At 49.0% G+C, this 17,030-nt stretch overlaps 2 protein-coding genes across 4 annotated transcripts; one reads left to right on the forward strand and one right to left on the reverse strand.

The window, feature by feature from the left end:
- The first annotated feature begins 1,177 nt into the window (after positions 1–1,177).
- Arhgef39 (Rho guanine nucleotide exchange factor 39) lies at positions 1,178–5,164 on the forward strand. Of its 3 annotated transcripts, none has more exons than XM_029567985.1 (9): positions 1,178–1,393; positions 1,533–1,627; positions 1,871–1,991; positions 2,233–2,351; positions 2,866–2,936; positions 3,182–3,310; positions 3,593–3,833; positions 3,985–4,130; positions 4,279–5,164. In XM_029567985.1, exons 1-8 carry the CDS (start codon positions 1,256–1,258, stop codon positions 4,115–4,117), a joined length of 1,047 nt encoding a protein of 348 aa, XP_029423845.1. In that variant the 5' UTR covers positions 1,178–1,255; the 3' UTR covers positions 4,118–4,130; positions 4,279–5,164. The 3 variants fall into 3 exon arrangements, with proteins under 3 accessions (XP_029423845.1, XP_029423848.1, XP_017655940.1); XM_017800451.2 differs by having other exon boundaries at positions 1,180–1,393; positions 3,593–3,822; positions 4,042–4,130; XM_029567988.1 differs by lacking the exon at positions 4,279–5,164 and having other exon boundaries at positions 1,179–1,393; positions 3,593–3,822; positions 3,985–4,118.
- Positions 4,876–8,136, reverse strand: Ccdc107 (coiled-coil domain containing 107). Its single transcript, XM_008842380.3, has 6 exons — positions 7,960–8,136; positions 7,746–7,879; positions 6,047–6,107; positions 5,883–5,973; positions 5,699–5,811; positions 4,876–5,620 (listed from the first exon to the last, which is right to left on the reverse strand). The coding sequence occupies exons 1-6, from the start codon at positions 8,063–8,065 to the stop codon at positions 5,388–5,390; spliced, it is 738 nt and encodes a 245-aa protein (XP_008840602.1). The 5' UTR covers positions 8,066–8,136; the 3' UTR covers positions 4,876–5,387.
- Between the last annotated feature and the right edge of the window lie 8,894 nt (positions 8,137–17,030).

Genomic DNA, 17,030 nt, shown 5'->3' on the forward strand with positions numbered 1-17,030 from the left:
TACATACCCCCCTACACACATATACAACATCATTTAAAAAAATAAAACTGAGCCCGCCGTGGTGGCACATGCCTTTAATCCCAGCACTCAGGAGGCAGAGGCAGGCGAATCTCTGTGAGTTTAAGGCCAGCCTGGTCTACATAGTGAGTTCCAGGACAGCTGGGGCTACAGGAAGACCCTGTCTCAAAAAGACCAAAAATAAATAAATAAAACTGACAAAATGGCACTGCAAATTTACCTTCTAGGGCTATCCCCAAGTCCCCAAAGTCCTAAGGAAAAGTGTTTGTTGTTGTTAAGACAGGGTCTTCCTGTAGCCCCAGCTGTCCTGGAACTCACTATGTAGACCAGGCTGGCCTCAAACTCACTGAAATCCACCTGCCTCTGCCTTCTGAGTGCTGGGACTAAAGGCACTGGCCGCCACCACGCAGTACATTCCATTTTTGTCAAGGCAGTATAGACTAAAATCAAAGCTTTTTTCTTGAACAGACTTACAGTAAACCCAAACTACCATATTATTGACACCTCCTCATCAGAAGCTAGTTGGTGGTCAGGTTTTTAGATCAGTATGAAATTTTAAAAATCAGGGCCGGGGATGTAGCTCAGTTGGTACAATGCTTGCCTAGCATGTACCACGGAATTCCACCCTGGCTCCTTATAAACGGGGTGTGGTGGCACAGGCCTTGAATTCCAGCACTTGGGAGGTTAGGCAGGAGGATGAAAAGTTCAAGGCCAGCCCAACTTATATGACAACAAAAGGAAATGAAAAAAAAAACAAAAAACCCCACAAAAAACCCAACCCAACCCCTCAGTAACTTAAAACATATAAGCTTTTGTGCTAGTGGCTGAAAGCACGGGGAATGACTGGGCAACCGCCTTATGGCCTGGTATGGGCTCAGGACATAGTATGTACCCCAATTATTCCCGCATTCCCCGTTTTACAACTAGGACACTGAGGCCCCGTCAATGTCTGCATCTTGGAGTCTCCTGGTTCCATTTCCAGACCACTGTGCCGCTTTTGTGCCTGCATAGGTGCTCCGCACCCCGGCCACACTTGGCATATCGCGCTCCTACAGCGCTGTCCCGGCGGTGGGGCGGACGCTGACTGGGGGGACCCACCACCAGCTGGGCGGCGGCTGCGCATGCTCTGTCCTGCACGGTCCGTTCCAGGGCCGCACCCCCGCGACCCCGCCCCCGGAGCGGTTGGAATTTGAATCTGCGGCGCGCTGCCTGTGGGAGGCTGGAACCTCAGCCTGGCATGGAGAGCCCTGGCCCCACCGCACGGTGCCCGGTGCGAGAGCAGCGTGCTCGTTGGGAGCGGAAGCGCGCCTGCACCGCCCGGGAGCTGCTGGAGACCGAGCGGCGCTACCAGGAACAGCTGGGGCTGGTGGCTACGGTGCGGACCGGAGTGTGGGAGGGCCGGAGACCGTGCTACTTGAAGGGCGGGAGTTCAGACTTCTGTAGTTTCTGGCTGCACTTTGACGTTGACTTCGTCTTCCTCCAGGCTAACATACCTGTATTCTCTCCTTCCACAGTACTTCCTGGGGATCCTGAAAGCCAAGGGGACCCTACGACCACCAGAATGCCAAACCCTGTTTGGGTGCTGGGAGCTCATCTACGGCGCCAGCCTGTGAGTGCAAGGGCTGAGGGGAGAGGGATGCCCTGGCCTCTGGCACGGAGTAGAGTCAGAAAGACCAAGTTCATCTTCTAAGTCTGCCAATTTTCTTACCTGTGGCCTTGGCCCAGTGCCTTAACCTGTTTCTCCAGCGTAATATGGGGTAATAGCACTACCTCCGGGGCAGAGTTATGGGAAGTAAATGAGGAATGTTTCGGTAGTTGTTGGTCTACCCTTTTACTGTTCTTGCCCACACAGAGAGCTCCTTCCCTATCTGGAAGAAGGCCACTGGGGGCAGGGGCTAGAGGGCTTCTGTGAGCACTTGGAACTCTATACCCAGTTTGCTGCCAATGTGGAGAGGTCCCGGTCCACCCTGCAGGTAACCCAGAAATGACCTGAAATCTGGGTCTTCCTCACTTGTCCCTTACATTATCTCTTTATCTAGAGACCCAAACTTCATACAGCCTGTGCATTTAGAACCCAGCCCTTTGCTAACATCCGTGTAAGGGATCAGGTTTCTCTCAGGAGCACTCAGCTTACTGCAGGCTATTGGTGTGTATACAGGTTAATGCAATATAAAGTGGCTTCTCTCCCTGCTGCCAACTCTCCCCTCAATCCAGGAGCAGCTGAAGAGGAGCAAACGTTTCCGGAGATTCGTGCAGCTTCAGGAGGGCCGCCCTGAATTTAGAGGCCTTCAGCTTCAGGACCTGCTCCCTCTGCCTCTGCAGCGGCTCCAGCAGTGAGTGAACTCTGGACCCATCTTCTCAGGCTGCATGACTGCTGTCCTCAGCTTCTGTGGGGTGCCACAGGGTACCACTTGCCACTCCCCTGGGCCAAACAGCTTCAAAGAAGCTTTTGCCTGAGTAAATGTGACCTCACAAGGCTACCTGGGACTGTGGGACTCTATACTGAAGTGAAGGGACCTGCACTGGGCTATATAGAAAAGCTCTTTGAAATGAGGACTCATCTTAGCAGAGAATTCTGTCTCCAGGGATGAGTAAGGGCTCATAGGTATCCCTCTTGGTTTGACTTTCATCTTCTGACCTGGCCTCCTGAACTAGTCTGCCACTGATGCTTCAGTGTGGGATGGAAGAGTGGAGTGTGAGCCCAGATTCTGAGTACCAGGTTTAAAAGGGGCAATAGAGTAGCCAGATCCCCTGGCCTTACAACTAAGGAATGTGTGGGAGGCTGATCTCTGACAAAAACTGCCTGGTTCTTACTTCCCCCTTTCACTTCCTGTTGTCCACTTTCAGGTATGAGAATCTTGTTGTTGCTTTGGCTGAAAACACAATTCCCAACAGCCCTGACTGCCAGCAGCTCACACGTAGGTTCTTGTTCCTCTCCAGCTCAGGCAGGAGGCTGCCTGTCCTGTGTCCCTTTCTGGTTCTGACCTCTAACAATGTCTGGTATGTTCTTCCATTACATGTACAGTGTTCCTATTGCCCTGCCTTTTCTTCAAGAAGTTAGGGGACCTGATCTAGGTCCCTTCCAAACTAGCTTGTCTTTCACTACCAATAGTCACCCAGAGTCAAAGTTGTGTTGAAAGTGAGGTAGAGGGTGTTATTCCAGGGGCTGCCCGCCTGATAAGTGAGACTGCCCAGAAAGTCCACACTATCGGCCAGAAACACAAGAATGACCAGCACCTCCGGCGTGTCCAGGCCCTACTCAGTGGACGCCAAGCCAAAGGACTGACCTCAGGTAGTCTTCTTACCCCTTGCTTGCTTACTTTTCTTCCTTACAAAGCCATCATGTTGGGCTGGATGGCTCAGTGCATTAGAGGTGCTTGCCTTACCAGCTGAGTTCAATCCCCAGAACCCACTCCATAAAGCTGTCCCCTGAACTCCACATGCACACCTCATACACAATTTTTTTGAGCCAGCATATCCTCCCCTCCCCCTCCCCCCAAATTTCCTCTGCCTCCCTTTCCTTCTGTTCCCATAGATTTTCGAGCTACACCACAACAGTTCTCTCATTTCTCAGGACGCTGGTTCCTACGCCAGGGATGGCTTTTGGTGGTGCCTGCCTCTGGGGAGCCTCGGCCCCGAATGTTCTTCCTTTTCTCTGATGTGCTCCTCATGGCCAAGCCTCGCCCCCCATTGCACCTGCTGAAGAGTGGCACCTTTGTCTGCAGGGCCCTCTACCCCATGGCCCATTGTCAACTTTGCAGGGTCTTTGGTCATTCAGGAGGACCTTGCGGTGGACTGCTCAGTGTAAGTAATAGGTGGGCACTCTAGGCCCAAATAGACCTCAAGCACCATGGACCAGCTTATCTCCCTGGCCTGGGTCTCTTTTCATGAGAATAAGAGGATTGTTGGGACTAAGGCTTCATATTTAGTCCTCATCTCATCCCTGAATTAACTCCATGGAACCAGTGAGGGCTTCAGCCTGAATCGATTTGAACCACACACTAAGAAGTGGTCTCTCCCTAGCTGTCCTTCCCCCATGAGAAGCTACTGCTTATGTCTACTGACCAGGAGGAGATGTCACATTGGTACCACAGTCTGACTTTGGCTATTAGGTAAGTTGTGTCTTCTCTCAGGAACAGTGCTGTGAGGAGGTTCACAGCTGGAAAGGAATACTTCTCACATCTGTCTGGGACCTCCTCTATAGGTGATTGTGTCTGAAGAAGCACTCATGCCAGTGCCTGAACTGTTTTCTTTCCACAGAAGCCAGAAGAGCTAGATTTGCAGGCGTGTCCAACCTTTTGACACTGCAACATGACACTGTCACCTACAAATGTGTTAGGCTGCATTCAGCTATCCTGGGATACATGCAGGGGTCAGACATGTCTGAGAAGAATCTTACACTTTCTAGAACTCAGGATACTAGGTCAGAGCCAAAAGCAAAAGAAATATTCTTCAGCTCTGGAGCAAAATACGGAACCCCTCCCACAGTTTGACAAGGCTCATTTTGTGTCTGCCAAGCTACATGGACCATTTGACTAGCTTTTAAGTATCAGGAAAACCAACTTCAACCCCAGTGAGCCTCAGCTGAACCAGCCCTTCTAACACCAATGAGGAGACTTGGGACTGAAGCTCACTGTTGCCTGTGGTCAGATGTCTAGTTTGCAGCTTATTTTTTTTTTTTCTTTTTGACAGGGTCTCCCTGTAGACCCCACTGTCCTGGAACTCACTATGTAGACCAGGCTGGCCTTGAACTCACAGAGATCCACCTGCCTCTGCCTCGTGAGTGCTGGGATTAAAGGCATGCACTACCACGCCCAGCATTTGCAGCTTTTTAAAGGAGGGTATTTTGATGCTGTGTATAGTTTTTCTGTTTAATTTTTGAGACAGGGTCTTGCTATATTGGCCAGGCCTGTTAATTTGAGTTCCACCTGCCTCAGCCTCTCAATTGTTGTGATTTCAGGTGTATGCCACCATACCCAATCTTTACATATAGTTTCTTTCTCTTTCTTTCCATCTATTCTTTTCTTTGAGACAGTCTCATGTGGCCCAGGCTGGCCTTGATCTCCCAAACTACCTCTCATATTGTATAATTTCTATAATTTATTTTCTCACTGGATTTTAATAAAGTGCTTTTGTTATGTTTTCAGAAAGACCTTTCTGTCTTGACTATGAGAAAAAGGATTTTGAGCCCTGCAGGCTGGCATGCTTGTAGGAGCTCCCTCTGTCTTCCCCACTCTCACTCTGGAAGGCAGCCTCTTTTTTCCTAATAAGGGAACCTTTTCTAGGAGGCCCAGTTTGTACTTAGGCACCTAGTATGGGTGTGTGTATGACCAGCTCGGGGTGGGGGAAGCACACTGAAGCATCCAATACTACAAGAAAAGACTTTGTTTTACTAAACCTCCAGTAGTAGCCTCTCCTTCATTACAGGGACCCTTTGTTACAGCCTTGCCCAATCTTCTCCTCAGCCCCTGCTCTGCTTCCCAGGAAGGAGCTAAGTTCCATGTCTCTGGGCTCCAGTTTATGGGCTCCTCCCAGGCCTGACTGTTACCAGCTTCCTGTTGGTCCTCTTTTCTCCAGTCCTCAGGAAAGAGTATGGTGGCCTCTGTGAGAGGAAAAGATCAGCATATTCTAGTTTCACAGACTTTGTCTCCCCACCAACAGATACCTCCCAACCCTTTACCTGACTCTCGAACTTCCACACCCCTGTCTGGTTTGCAGTCTTGTAGAAGCTGATGTATGGTCTGTAGTTTTGTGTTTAGAAGCTCCCGCTGGGTCCCAACCAGAGTACTCACCCTGCAGAAATACCCACTCAGGGACTGCTCAATCTGTCCCCATCCCTCCTGACTCACCCCACAAATTCTCACCGTTCAAAAAGAGGGTCCAGTTGGGTCATCAGATTGTTCAGGTGCTGTTCTGTCTGGGCCAGCTGTTGTGTCAACTGGGCCAGCTGTTGCTCTGAGAGTAAGGTAGAAGAGGTGGTTACTTCTGCTGTCCCCTGATCCTCCCCCCCCACCATTGCTTAACCCACCTGACTGCAATGATTTCTTCTTGCTTTTCTCCTCTTGGAGAACTGCAGCCTCATCTTTACCCTGTTGTGGAAGCAGGAAAGGGCAACGTTGCAGCATTGCAGCAACAAGGCTCTGCTCCAGCCTTCAAAGTCAGTAAAGAGAGGAGCAGAATTTGCCACACAGAAAGGGTTTTTGTTTCAGAGAATCACAATTGTTGCTGGTCCAGCTCATTACCCAGAACATGAAGCAACATGTCAGTGTGCCCCACATATGGCCAGAATGCTGAAACACTTCCAAGAATGTGCAACTCTTCCAAAGGAATTTGAAGACTGGTCTTGCCTCCCTCCTCGACTGTTTTTGTTTTACTATATTTATAAAACCAACTTGTTTTTATATATTTTTGAGACAGGGTTTCACTGTGTAGCCATGGCTTTGGAACTTGTTATGTAGAATGGGTTAGCTGGAGATCTCTGAACTCACAGAGATCTGCTTGCCCCTGCTTCTTAAATGCTGGGATTAAAGGTGTGTGCCACACTTCTTTATTGAGATAGAGTTTTGCTAAACTGCTCAGGCAGATGTTGGGTTTACAATCCTGCCTCAACAGATTACAGGTCTGTGCCAACCAGGTCCAGCTCCCTCAAGTCTTTTCTGGTATGAGGTCTCCAGTCTTTTCTGTCAGCTTTCAATTAGCACTCATTTCCCCACACTGTTGTTTCACTGAAAAAGATTTTTTTTACTGTAAATTTTTTAAATAATTTTTATTATTTTCATTTTATGTGTATGAGTGTATTGCCTGCATGTATGTGAGTGCACCAAAAAAATCATGCAATGCCGAGGAGGTCAGAAGAGGGCTTCAGATTCCCCTTGGGACTGGAGTTAAGGACGGTTCGTAGCCGCCATGTGGGTACTGGGAATCGAACCCGGGTCCTCTGCAAGGGCAGCCAATGCTCTTAACCTCTGAGACACCTCTCCAGCCCCTACAGTAAATTTTTTAAAAGAGTAAAATTCTCCCAGTGTTCTGACCAGCACAGGCTTCTGTTCAGAGCTTTTACTTTGGAAGTAGGTCATCACATCACACAGTGAACCATCAACTGGACCGCCTATGTCTTCCATAGTATCTACTGCTGCATTTCTCCCCAACCGACTCTGCTTGGATCTGCGTACAAATGTATCCTCGTTAGAATCCATCATTAAATCCAGATCCTCATCGTATCCTGTCCAGACTACGTGGGATCATTATTAGCTATCTCATTTAGTTTTATCTAGCTATATTGGTTGTGCCCTCTATTTCCTAATACAAGTAAGTGATCAGGGCTGAGGCTACAGCTCTGGGTAGTACCACCTTTCAGCAGTTTCAATTAACCAGAATGTACGGTCAGCTCCCATTTCAGGGCCTCCTTCCCGGGGAGAACCTGAGACTGCTTGGCGTCTTGCACTCTGGACACAGTGCGGCTGCAGCAAACAAGACCTGGTCCCAAGGTGAGAACCTAGGCAGTAACTGCCCTGTTTGATAAGTGGACACTGGTTAAAATCCTACCTCGGACACTGCGTGGGTGAGGAGCAAAAACATTGGACTGTGGGGGGATTAAACTTCCATCCACTACTTCTCGGATCCCAGAAACCCCGGAATGCTGGACCAGCCTGGAGCCAGCCTTCATCCCAGAGGCCGCCGCCCAGGGGAGGTCCCAGCCCTGCCCCGCAGCCCCCACCACCCCGCACCTGCAAACACTTGTACAGCACGAAAGCCACGACGGCCGCGGTGTACAGCGTCCCTAGGGGCAGCGCTCCGGCCCGGGCCCGCTCACGGTGGTCCTTGGGTTCCGCGGCCCCAGGGCGGACCTGGGAGCGGCGCTCTGCAGGGGAAACGCCCGTCAGCAGAGGGGACGCGGCTCCCAGGCAGTCCCAGCCGCCCTCCAGCAGCCCTCGCCAGTACCTGGGTGTATGCCAAGACCGCGGCGCGGGCGCTCTCCGAGGACCCCAAACATCGCAGATACCAGTAGCAGTCCCAACACGCCCGACGACCAGCTGGCGCACGCCATGCCTGGCCCACTGGAAGCGCCCGCGCCACGGCCCAGCGGCGGCTTCCCGCCCTACTGCGCACGCGCGAGCCAGACCCCTGCCTGTCAAGCTCTGGGTCGCCGAGAGAAGCCACACCCACTCACATAGGGCGGGCCAAATATTTGCATGAGACCGTACCCAATGGCTTTCCCACAGCAGTTAATTTCCCATTATAGTTGGATGTTCTTTGCCAGAATGTCTCCAGAAACCTTTAGACTAAAACACCATTTATAAGAAAACAACTCATTTTCATATCTCACCCGCCTTCCCCATTTTCTCACCCTAATTGAAAGATTGAAGGCTCTGCCGAGCCATAAATAGCCCTGCGCTCTGATCTAGCGTAGCTCGCTCTGAAGGCCTGTTTCCTAGGCTACACACGAGGGACTTGTTCCTTACCCTTCCGCCTAGGGGAAAGTCCCCGGACCTTGGGCAGAGAGTGCCGCGTGTACATGCACGTAGACCTCTCCCGCGTGTCACAGTTAGCCCGCCAAGAAGCGACCCGTCCTCTGCGGGGCAGCCGAGCGGCGTGCTGCGGGCCGTCCTCCGTCAGCTCTCATAGTTACGCAGGCAGTGCGACCACACGCACCAACCGCACGGGGCTCATTCTCAGCGCGGCTGCTTTTTATTTATCGTAGCTTCCCTCTCCTCTTGAAATTACTTGAAATTACATTGACTTTCCCCTGGGTAGTCCGCCAATCATTTTTTGAGTAACCTAAGTCAAAAGAAAGAAAGAAAATAGCTCTGAACTCCCTTTGTTGAAAAACCTTAATTTCTAATCTATTCTTCAGCACAATTTATTTACTTTCTCCGAGACATCAAGGGCCGTTTTTCCTATTTTACTGCCGGAACCTTCTAGCACAGTACCTGTCACTAGCAGGCATTTGATGAAGTGAATGAAATAATGAATGGATGTACACAATGATCCAAAAGGCAATAAATTATATTCTAATTAGGAATTCCAATTAAGAGCCCGGTGTGGTGGTATACGCTTTTAATCCCAGCACTAGGGAGGCAGAGGCAGGCGGGACACTGTGAGTTCAAGGCCAGCCTGGTCTACATAGTGAGTTCCAGGCTAGCTGGGGCTACAGGGAGACCCTGTCTCAAAAAGGCCTAAAAAAATTTAAAAAAAAAAATTAAGACTTCAGGAATCTTCAGGGTCTCATGTAGCCTAGGCTGGCCTCAAACTTGCTGTGGAGCTGGGGGCTGGCCTTGAACTCCTGATCCTCCTGGTTCCTCTTCCCAAAGTGCTAGGATTACAGATGTGGACTACTGCACCAGTGTTATAATTGGACTCTTTGAAATATAAAGAAAGGAAGGCGTGGAACACCCTCTGTTCCATGTTACCTTGTTTGCTTGCTTACTGAGACAGGGTCTCAGTAGCCTCGAGCTCAAGATCGTCCTGTCTTTGTCTCTAGAGTGCTGGGATTATAGGTATGCAACCATGACACCCAACTTTCCATGTTCTCTTAATTGCCTGGGATTCACAGGGTCACCTTTGCAACTAGAGCAGTGGTTTTCTAAGGAAATAAACGTGTTCCACTTGCATCTGTCTCTAGAGCTTGGCAAATCACCAGGCAATAGGAAGATGTGCACACCTTTAATCCCAGCACTCAGGAGGCAGAGGCAGGTCGATATCTGAAATCAAGGCCAACCTGGTCTACATAGTGAGTTCTAGGCCAGCTGGCTACAGGGAGACACTGTCTCAAAAACGAACAAATAAAACAAAACAAAACAGAAAGAAAATGAGCAAGCAAACAGGGATAGGCCAGAGGAACAAGTCAGTAAGCAGTGTTTTTCTGTGGTCTGTTGCCAATTCCTACTTCTAAGCTCCTGTCCTGAGTTCCTAACTTCCTTTAAAGATGGACTATCACTTGGAAGTGTAAGATACAGTAAATCTTTTTCTCCGCAAGTTGGTTTTGGGCACTGTTTTATCACAGCAATACAAAGTAACTAGGACAGAAATTGGTACCATGAGCAGGGTATTGCTGTAGTGGACCTGATCATGTCTGCGGGGAGATTGTGGAAGCATTTGGAACTTTGGGCTAGAAAAGCTGTTGAGTGCTCAGAGCTCAGTGACCTGCTCTGTTCTGTGGGAACCTGGAAGATAATGCTGAGAAAAAAAATGGAGATGGCAGAGACCTGGCTGATGAAGTTTCTGGAGGAAGTTTGAGAGTCCCACAAAACTCTCTGGGCCATTTGTGTGGTATTTTTAATTGAGAATCTATGGTTTCTGGTTGGCTGGGGCTAGAGAATCAACTGTGATTAACAAGAAACCAGCACCATTGAAGTGAAACCTTTGGTGAGACAATCAGTGCTGCTTAGCTGTGAAAAACCAACTGATTAAGACCAGCATCACCGAGGTGTGTGATCTTCTGGGAGGTATTTCCTCAGGGTTAACACACTGAAGCTGTGGGTCCAGAGGCGGTCAAGGCTGCTATCTTAAGTCAAGCTTGGCAATATGCAAGAATCTCCCATGTGGTTTTGGTGACACCAAAGCTGCAGAATTGAAAGGGTTGAGAGACCTAAGTGACTCCATCTTGGATAAAACCTCCATAGGACTGACCCAGCCCTGGACCCTGTTCTAAGAAAAACCACAATACTTGGAACCGATAGAGAACAACTCCCCCACCAATGGTCAATTAACCAGGGACAGGAAGGTACTACAAGTCCAGATATCTTTTCAGATTTCCTGAAGCCAGCAGTTTATGGTTTGGCACTGAACAGACACTGGCCAGGCTGAAGATCCCCTACTCCCCTACTTACTGAACTTGCTGAAATAAACCTGTCACCGCTAAGTCGGTGACAGAGTAGGCCCAAGCTTAAGCTTGTAACAATAAAAGAACCCTTGTGTGTTTGCATCGGTCGGCTCCTTGGTGGTCTTTGGGGGTCTCGTGAACTGGGCACAACATCTTGGGGGCTGGTCCGGGATCCCTAAGACCCCCCCCCCAGGACCCCCGAACCGGAGGGTTCTTGGCCAGCTGGTGTCTGTTTCTAGTTGTACCTGTCTGTGTCTGTCCTAGCTTTTGTTCTGAGCCTCGAGGCAAACTTGTGAACAGTGTGGTCAGGAGCGGTTGGAGTGGACGTGCTAGATGACCATGACCACAGAGGTCTGGAAGACATTCCAGACCTCGGCAGAGGGGACGGAGGCCCCCGGACTCTGTTGATTCCCGTGAAAGGACAAGGCGGGTCGCTCCGCTCCCGCGGCACTGCAGTTTGCCGCTGTCCTACTTTCAGTTTTTCTTCAGCACCAGTGGGAGAATTTGCTACTTGGCCTTCTGTGTGTCTTTCTGGCTCTCTGTTTTGTCTTTGGTTGTCTATTTCTCTGTGACTGAGATGGACGCAATGGGACAGATTCCCTCTACACCCCTGGACCTGGTTCTTGCACATTTTGGAGAGGTTAAGACTTGAGCCCGTAACTTCTCTGTTGTTGTCAGGAAGGATAAACTAATTACTTTCTGTAGGTCTGAATGGTCCACTTTCAATGTGGGATGGCCCTCAGAGGGGACCTTTGATCCTGCTGTCATTAACACGTTTGAAAAAATTATTCTTCAACAAAATATGGTACACTTGGATCAAATATCATACATAATGGTCTGGGGAGATTTAGTTAATAACCCCCCTCCTTGGGTCAAGTCTTTTCTTCCTTTACAGAAAACTGAGGTGCTAATGGCTGCAGAACAGAAAACGACAACCCAGAAAGCACCTAAGCCTGAAACAAAACCGTCAGTACCATCACTGTATCCTATCTTACAAGGCAGCACAGAAAAAGATCTAATTTTTCCTCCTCCCCCATCCACCTCCTCCACAGGAGGTACCCCCTCCAGAACTGGCACCCCTGGTACCAGATTCTTCACAGGCACAGGGGGGACTGGCTCAGGGGACTAGGAGTAGAAGGGCAGCAACACCAGAGGGTCCAGACTCTACTGTTCTACCCCTCAGAGTCACTGGACCCATGGATGAGGCTGGCAACCAGCCCCATCACTATTGGCCATTCACCGCTAGTGACCTTTACACCTGGAGAACCCAGAATGCTCCCTTTTCTAAAAATCCTAAGGAGCATATTAATTTATTAAAAACTGTCTTATTCACACACCAACCCACTTGAGATGATTGTCATCAATTATTACAGGTCCTGATTACCACAGAAAAAGGAAATGTATCCAAACAGAAGCCAGGAAGTTAAATTCCTGGCAATACTGGTGTCCGTACTACTGACCCGACACTGATGCTGCCTATCCACTGACCCAGCCTGACGGGGATTATAATACTGCAGAAGGTAAGGGGAGGCTTCTGGTTTACCGCCAGGTTCTGTTGGCAGGTCTCAAAGTGGCTGCTTGTAAGCCAACTAATTTGGCAAAGGTATACGATATTAGTCAGGAACTAACTGCATTCTTGGAGTGAATAATGAATGCCTTCTGCGGGTACACTCCATTAGATCTGGAGGCCAAAGATAATATAGTGGCAGTGGCCATGGCTTTTGTTAACCAGTCGGCTCCGGATATAAAGAAAAAGCTCCAAAGAATAGAGAGACTGGGTGAAAAAAGCTTAAGGGATTTAATAACTGTGGCCAAGAAAGTGTACAATAATAGGGATAGTGCAGAGAAAAAAAAAAAAAAAAACAGACAAAGGCAGAAAGGAGGCAGAACAAGGACCTGGTAAGGAGCCTGCTGGCTGCCACTGCAGATCCAGAGGACCGGCAGAGGTGTCTGAGACAGATAGCATTGGGGAAAGGAGTCTCTTGCAGTATATGGGTGACCTACTACTTGTGGTGGCAGACAGCCAAGAGGCTTGCATGGACAGCACAGAACACCTGTTGCAGACGTTGGGAAGCCTAGGCTATCGGGCCTCTGCTAAAAAGGCCCAACTATGCAAACAACAGGTCCAATACTTGGACTATATACTCAAAGAAGCACTACTGGTAAAAGATGCTGACAAACTGACTTTGGGCCAGAACTTGACCATCACCACACCACATGCAATTGAAGGAGTTTTAAAGCAGCCCCCAGACAGATGGCTAAGTAACGCCTGTATAACCCATTATCAGGCATTACTTCTTAATCCTGCTATAATCACCTTCCAGGTACCAGTTGCCCTGAATCCAGCCATACTCTTGCTGGACTCAGACTTGGATGCCCCCCTGCATGATTGTGCCGGAATCCTGGCCCATGTCCACGGTACCCGATCAGATTTGAGAGATACCCCATTATCTGATGCTGAAGTAACCTGGTTCGCTGATGGGAGCAGTTTTGTCCAGGATGGCAAAAGCTATGCAGAGGTGGCTGTAGTATCATTAACTGGCATCATATGGGCAAAGCCTCTGTCCACTGGCACTTTGGCCCAAAAGGCTGAACTTATTGCCCGAACTAAGGCGCTGGTATTGGGAAAGGACAAAAAGCTTAATGTGTATATGGACAGCCAATATGCCTTTGCCACTGCGCATGTTCATGGGGCAATATATCGGGAATGGGGCTTATTAATGGCAGAAGGAAAGACTGTCAAAATAAAGAAGAAATCCTAACACTGCTGAAGGCTCTCTGGCTGCCAAAGAAATCGGCAATTATCCACTGCCCAGGTTATCAAAAAGGGGATGATCCAATTTCCCAAGGAAACAATCGAGCAGATCAGGCAGCTAAACAGGCTGCCCTCCAAATTAACCCAATCTTGGTCACCACACTAATTGACCCAGGTGACCCAAACCTCCCCAAAAAGCCCAAATACACCGGGGAGGACCTGAAATGGATACAGGGACTGCTGAGGATCCAATGCCTGGAAGGATGGTGGAGGTCAGCAGAAGGGAAGCTGATCCTCCCGGAAAAATTAGGAAAAAAAATGTTGGCAAAAATACACCGTTCTTCCCACATGGGCATCAAGAGGATGCAGGACTTAATTCGACATGCCAAAGTAAAAATCAAGGAGGTTAATTTAAAGATTAAAGACATTGTCAATGGCTGTAAAGCTTGCCAACTCACTAATGCAGTGCCAAATATTAGAAACCCAGGAATCAGACTTCGAGGGAGAAAACCTGGAGCCCATTGGGAAACGGATTTCACTGAGGTAAAACCTGACAGGTATGGTTACCGTTATTTGCTAGTCTTTGTAGATACTTTTTCAGGATGGACTGAAGCCTTCCCTACTATGTTACCGACTTGCGGACATTCCTAGCTTTCACCGTTCTCATACTCTTCCCGCGTGGTTCAGTGGCCAGTGGACCTCGCTTCCTGAGGAAGGTACACGGGTGAATTAAGGGTGGAATTCAGCTGGACAACGCTCCAGCAACGGAGGAACTTTCACCACCAAAAGCCGCGGCCAGCTGCCGCATCCAGGAGACACGAGCCCCGGTTCCACAGGATGCGGCCCGCCGGAGAAGCTTACGGGGGGCCAGACCCACCATCCTCCAGACGCATGGTGGGGGAGCCTGCGGACCCGCCATGCCATTCCGGGAGTGCACGCAGGGACCCCGAGAGCCCAGCACGCACTCGCCTATAACCCAAACCTCCCTGAAAAGCCCAAATACGCCAGGGAGGACCTGAAATGGACAAAGGGACTGCCAAGGACCCAATGCCTGGAAGGATGGTGGCGGTCAGCAGAAGGGAAGCTGATCCTCCTGAAAAATTAGGCAAACAAATGTTGGCAAAAATACACTATTCTTCCCACATGGGCATCAAGAGGATGCAGGACTTGATTCGACATGCCAAAGTAAAAATCAAGGACGCTAATTTAAAAGATTAACGACATTGTCAATGGCTGTAAAGCTTGCCAACTCACTAATGCAGTGCCAAATATTAGAAACCCAGGAATCAGACTTCGAGGGAGAAAACCTGGAGCTTATTGGGAAACGGATTTCACTGAGGTAAAACCTGGCAGGTATGGATACCGTCATTTGCTAGTCTTTGTAGATACTTTTTCAGGATGGACTGAAGTCTTCCCTACTAAACATGAAATGGCTCAAATGGTGGCAAAGAAACTGTTGGAAGACATCCTCCCCAAGTATGGCTTTCCACAGATGATAGGGTCAGATAATGGACCGGCTTTTGTGTCCAAGGTGAGTCAGAGTCTGGCCACAGTTCTGGGGATTGATTGGAAACTACATTGTGCTTATAGACCCCAGAGTTCAGGACAGGTAGAGAGAATGAATAAAACTCTGAAAGAGACCTTAACTAAATTGACCTTAGAGACTGGCGGTGACTGGGTGACTCTCCTTCCGTTCACCCTCTATCAAGTACGTAACTCCCCTTACCAGATGGGATTAACCCCCTTTGAGATCATATTTGGAATGCCCCCTCCCATTATTCCTAACCTCCAGGCAGAAAAGATTACTGAATTTAAAGATCGGGACCTGTTGAATGACCTCAGGGGAGTCCAATGGTTCCATAAACATGTATAGCCCAAACTACGTGCTCTTTATGAGACAGGACCCCTCCAGAACCTCATCGATATCGACCCAGTGACTGGGTCTATGTTAAGAGGCATAGGCAAGGATCCTTAGAGCCATGGTGGAAGGGGCCCTATGTCATCCTACTGACCACCCCCACAGCCCTCAAAGTGGATGGTGTAGCATCATGGATCCACCACACACATGTACGGCCAGCTGACCTGTTCACCATGGAGGACTGTGCATTCCCAGCTTCAGGATGGAGAGTTTCAAAAGACCCCAACAATCCACTCAAGTTAAAGCTCATCCGATTTTCAAACTGTTGACTGTATATACTCTGTTCCCTGTGATAGCTGCTCCTGTTCTGGGAAGCCCACATCAACCTATGAATCTGACTTGGGTCCTCCAAGATGTGATAGGAGGTAATATATTGTTTCAGATCTCCCAAGTAGCGCCTCCGGCTACTTGGTTCCCAACTCTGCACTCCCATTTAGATGATTTCTTTGATTTCAATCCTAAGGGAGATGCACATCCTCAGGCTCTAACTCTCCAGGCCCATACAGAAAACCAGGCTGGTTCTATGTTTGCCCAGGGCCTGGAACACCAAAATATAAGTCCCAGAGAAGCAGGTGTGGAGAGGATAGTGCTACTTATTGCGCTCGATGGGGCTGTGAAACAATGGGACACATATGGTGGACCCCTCAGGGAGGAGATCTTATTAAGGTAATGTGGGAGCAACTGATACCCACTAATCCTCATAAAAATGGTAGGTTCAATATTAGTTTTCCTGAAGAAGGAAAGAGAGCCACCAGCTGGGAAATAGGAAAAATTTGGGAAATAAGACTATGTGGGCTGGACTGAACCAGATCCAGGAACTTTATTCGATTAAGAGTAAGAGTTCTTCAGTACCAGACCCGTTTGGTCCTCTTGGGACCAGGTGGTGTTTTAAAGGTCACCCCAGAATCAATCTTGTCAACCATGGCAGCCCCCTCAAATAATGGCTATTCTGACAGCCATGGCCTTCCTATAGGCGACACTGACCCGCTTTGGTCATTAATGGTACAGACTTACCAGATGCTCAATGATACCATGCCAGACCTCACTTCATCATGCTCATTATGTTATTCATCAAGGCCCCCATACTATGAGGGAATTGCATTCATAGGAAACACCACCCTAGTTCTGGACCAAGGCAGCTGTAGATGGGCTCAGCAGGAAGGAATCAGGCCTACGCTACAAGATGTTTCAGGACAAGGGCTATGAATAGGCAAGCCCCCTCATGAGTACACTGCCCTATGCAACCAGACTGCCAGCGCTGGCCAATAACTTGTACTTGCTACCACCAGATCAAGGATGATGGGCATGTACTTCGGGATTAACCCCATGTGTCCATTCCAAAGTTCTTAATCAATCATCAGAGTTTTGTGTTCTAGTACAACTAATCCCTAGAATTATTTATCACTCAGACCAGGATATAAAAGGACCCCTTCACCATAATCGCCAGAAAGAGAAGTTGTTATTGCCATCACCCTATCCATTCTTCTGGGATTGGGACTGGCAGGGGCAGGGAAAGG

This window comes from Nannospalax galili, unplaced genomic scaffold (genome assembly GCF_000622305.1).
Source record: "Nannospalax galili isolate Female #2095 unplaced genomic scaffold, S.galili_v1.0 scaffold341, whole genome shotgun sequence".
Lineage (NCBI taxonomy): Eukaryota > Metazoa > Chordata > Mammalia > Rodentia > Spalacidae > Nannospalax > Nannospalax galili.

What these genes read in the sequence shown, in the direction of transcription:
- Ccdc107 (XM_008842380.3), bottom strand. Translation starts at nt 8,065, where the DNA reads ATGGCGTGCGCCAGCTGGTCGTCGGGCGTGTTGGGACTGCTACTGGTA. An exon ending in CGGTCTTGGCATACACCCAG is followed by an intron (nt 7,880 to 7,959) that starts GTACTGGCGAGG and finishes TTTCCCCTGCAG; the next exon opens with AGCGCCGCTCCCAGGTCCGC. An exon ending in TGCTGTACAAGTGTTTGCAG is followed by an intron (nt 6,108 to 7,745) that starts GTGCGGGGTGGT and finishes CTTCCACAACAG; the next exon opens with GGTAAAGATGAGGCTGCAGT.
- Arhgef39 (XM_029567985.1), top strand. Translation starts at nt 1,256, where the DNA reads ATGGAGAGCCCTGGCCCCACCGCACGGTGCCCGGTGCGAGAGCAGCGT. An exon ending in GGTCCCGGTCCACCCTGCAG is followed by an intron (nt 1,992 to 2,232) that starts GTAACCCAGAAA and finishes CCCTCAATCCAG; the next exon opens with GAGCAGCTGAAGAGGAGCAA. An exon ending in CTGCTCAGTGTAAGTAATAG is followed by an intron (nt 3,834 to 3,984) that starts GTGGGCACTCTA and finishes CCATGGAACCAG; the next exon opens with TGAGGGCTTCAGCCTGAATC.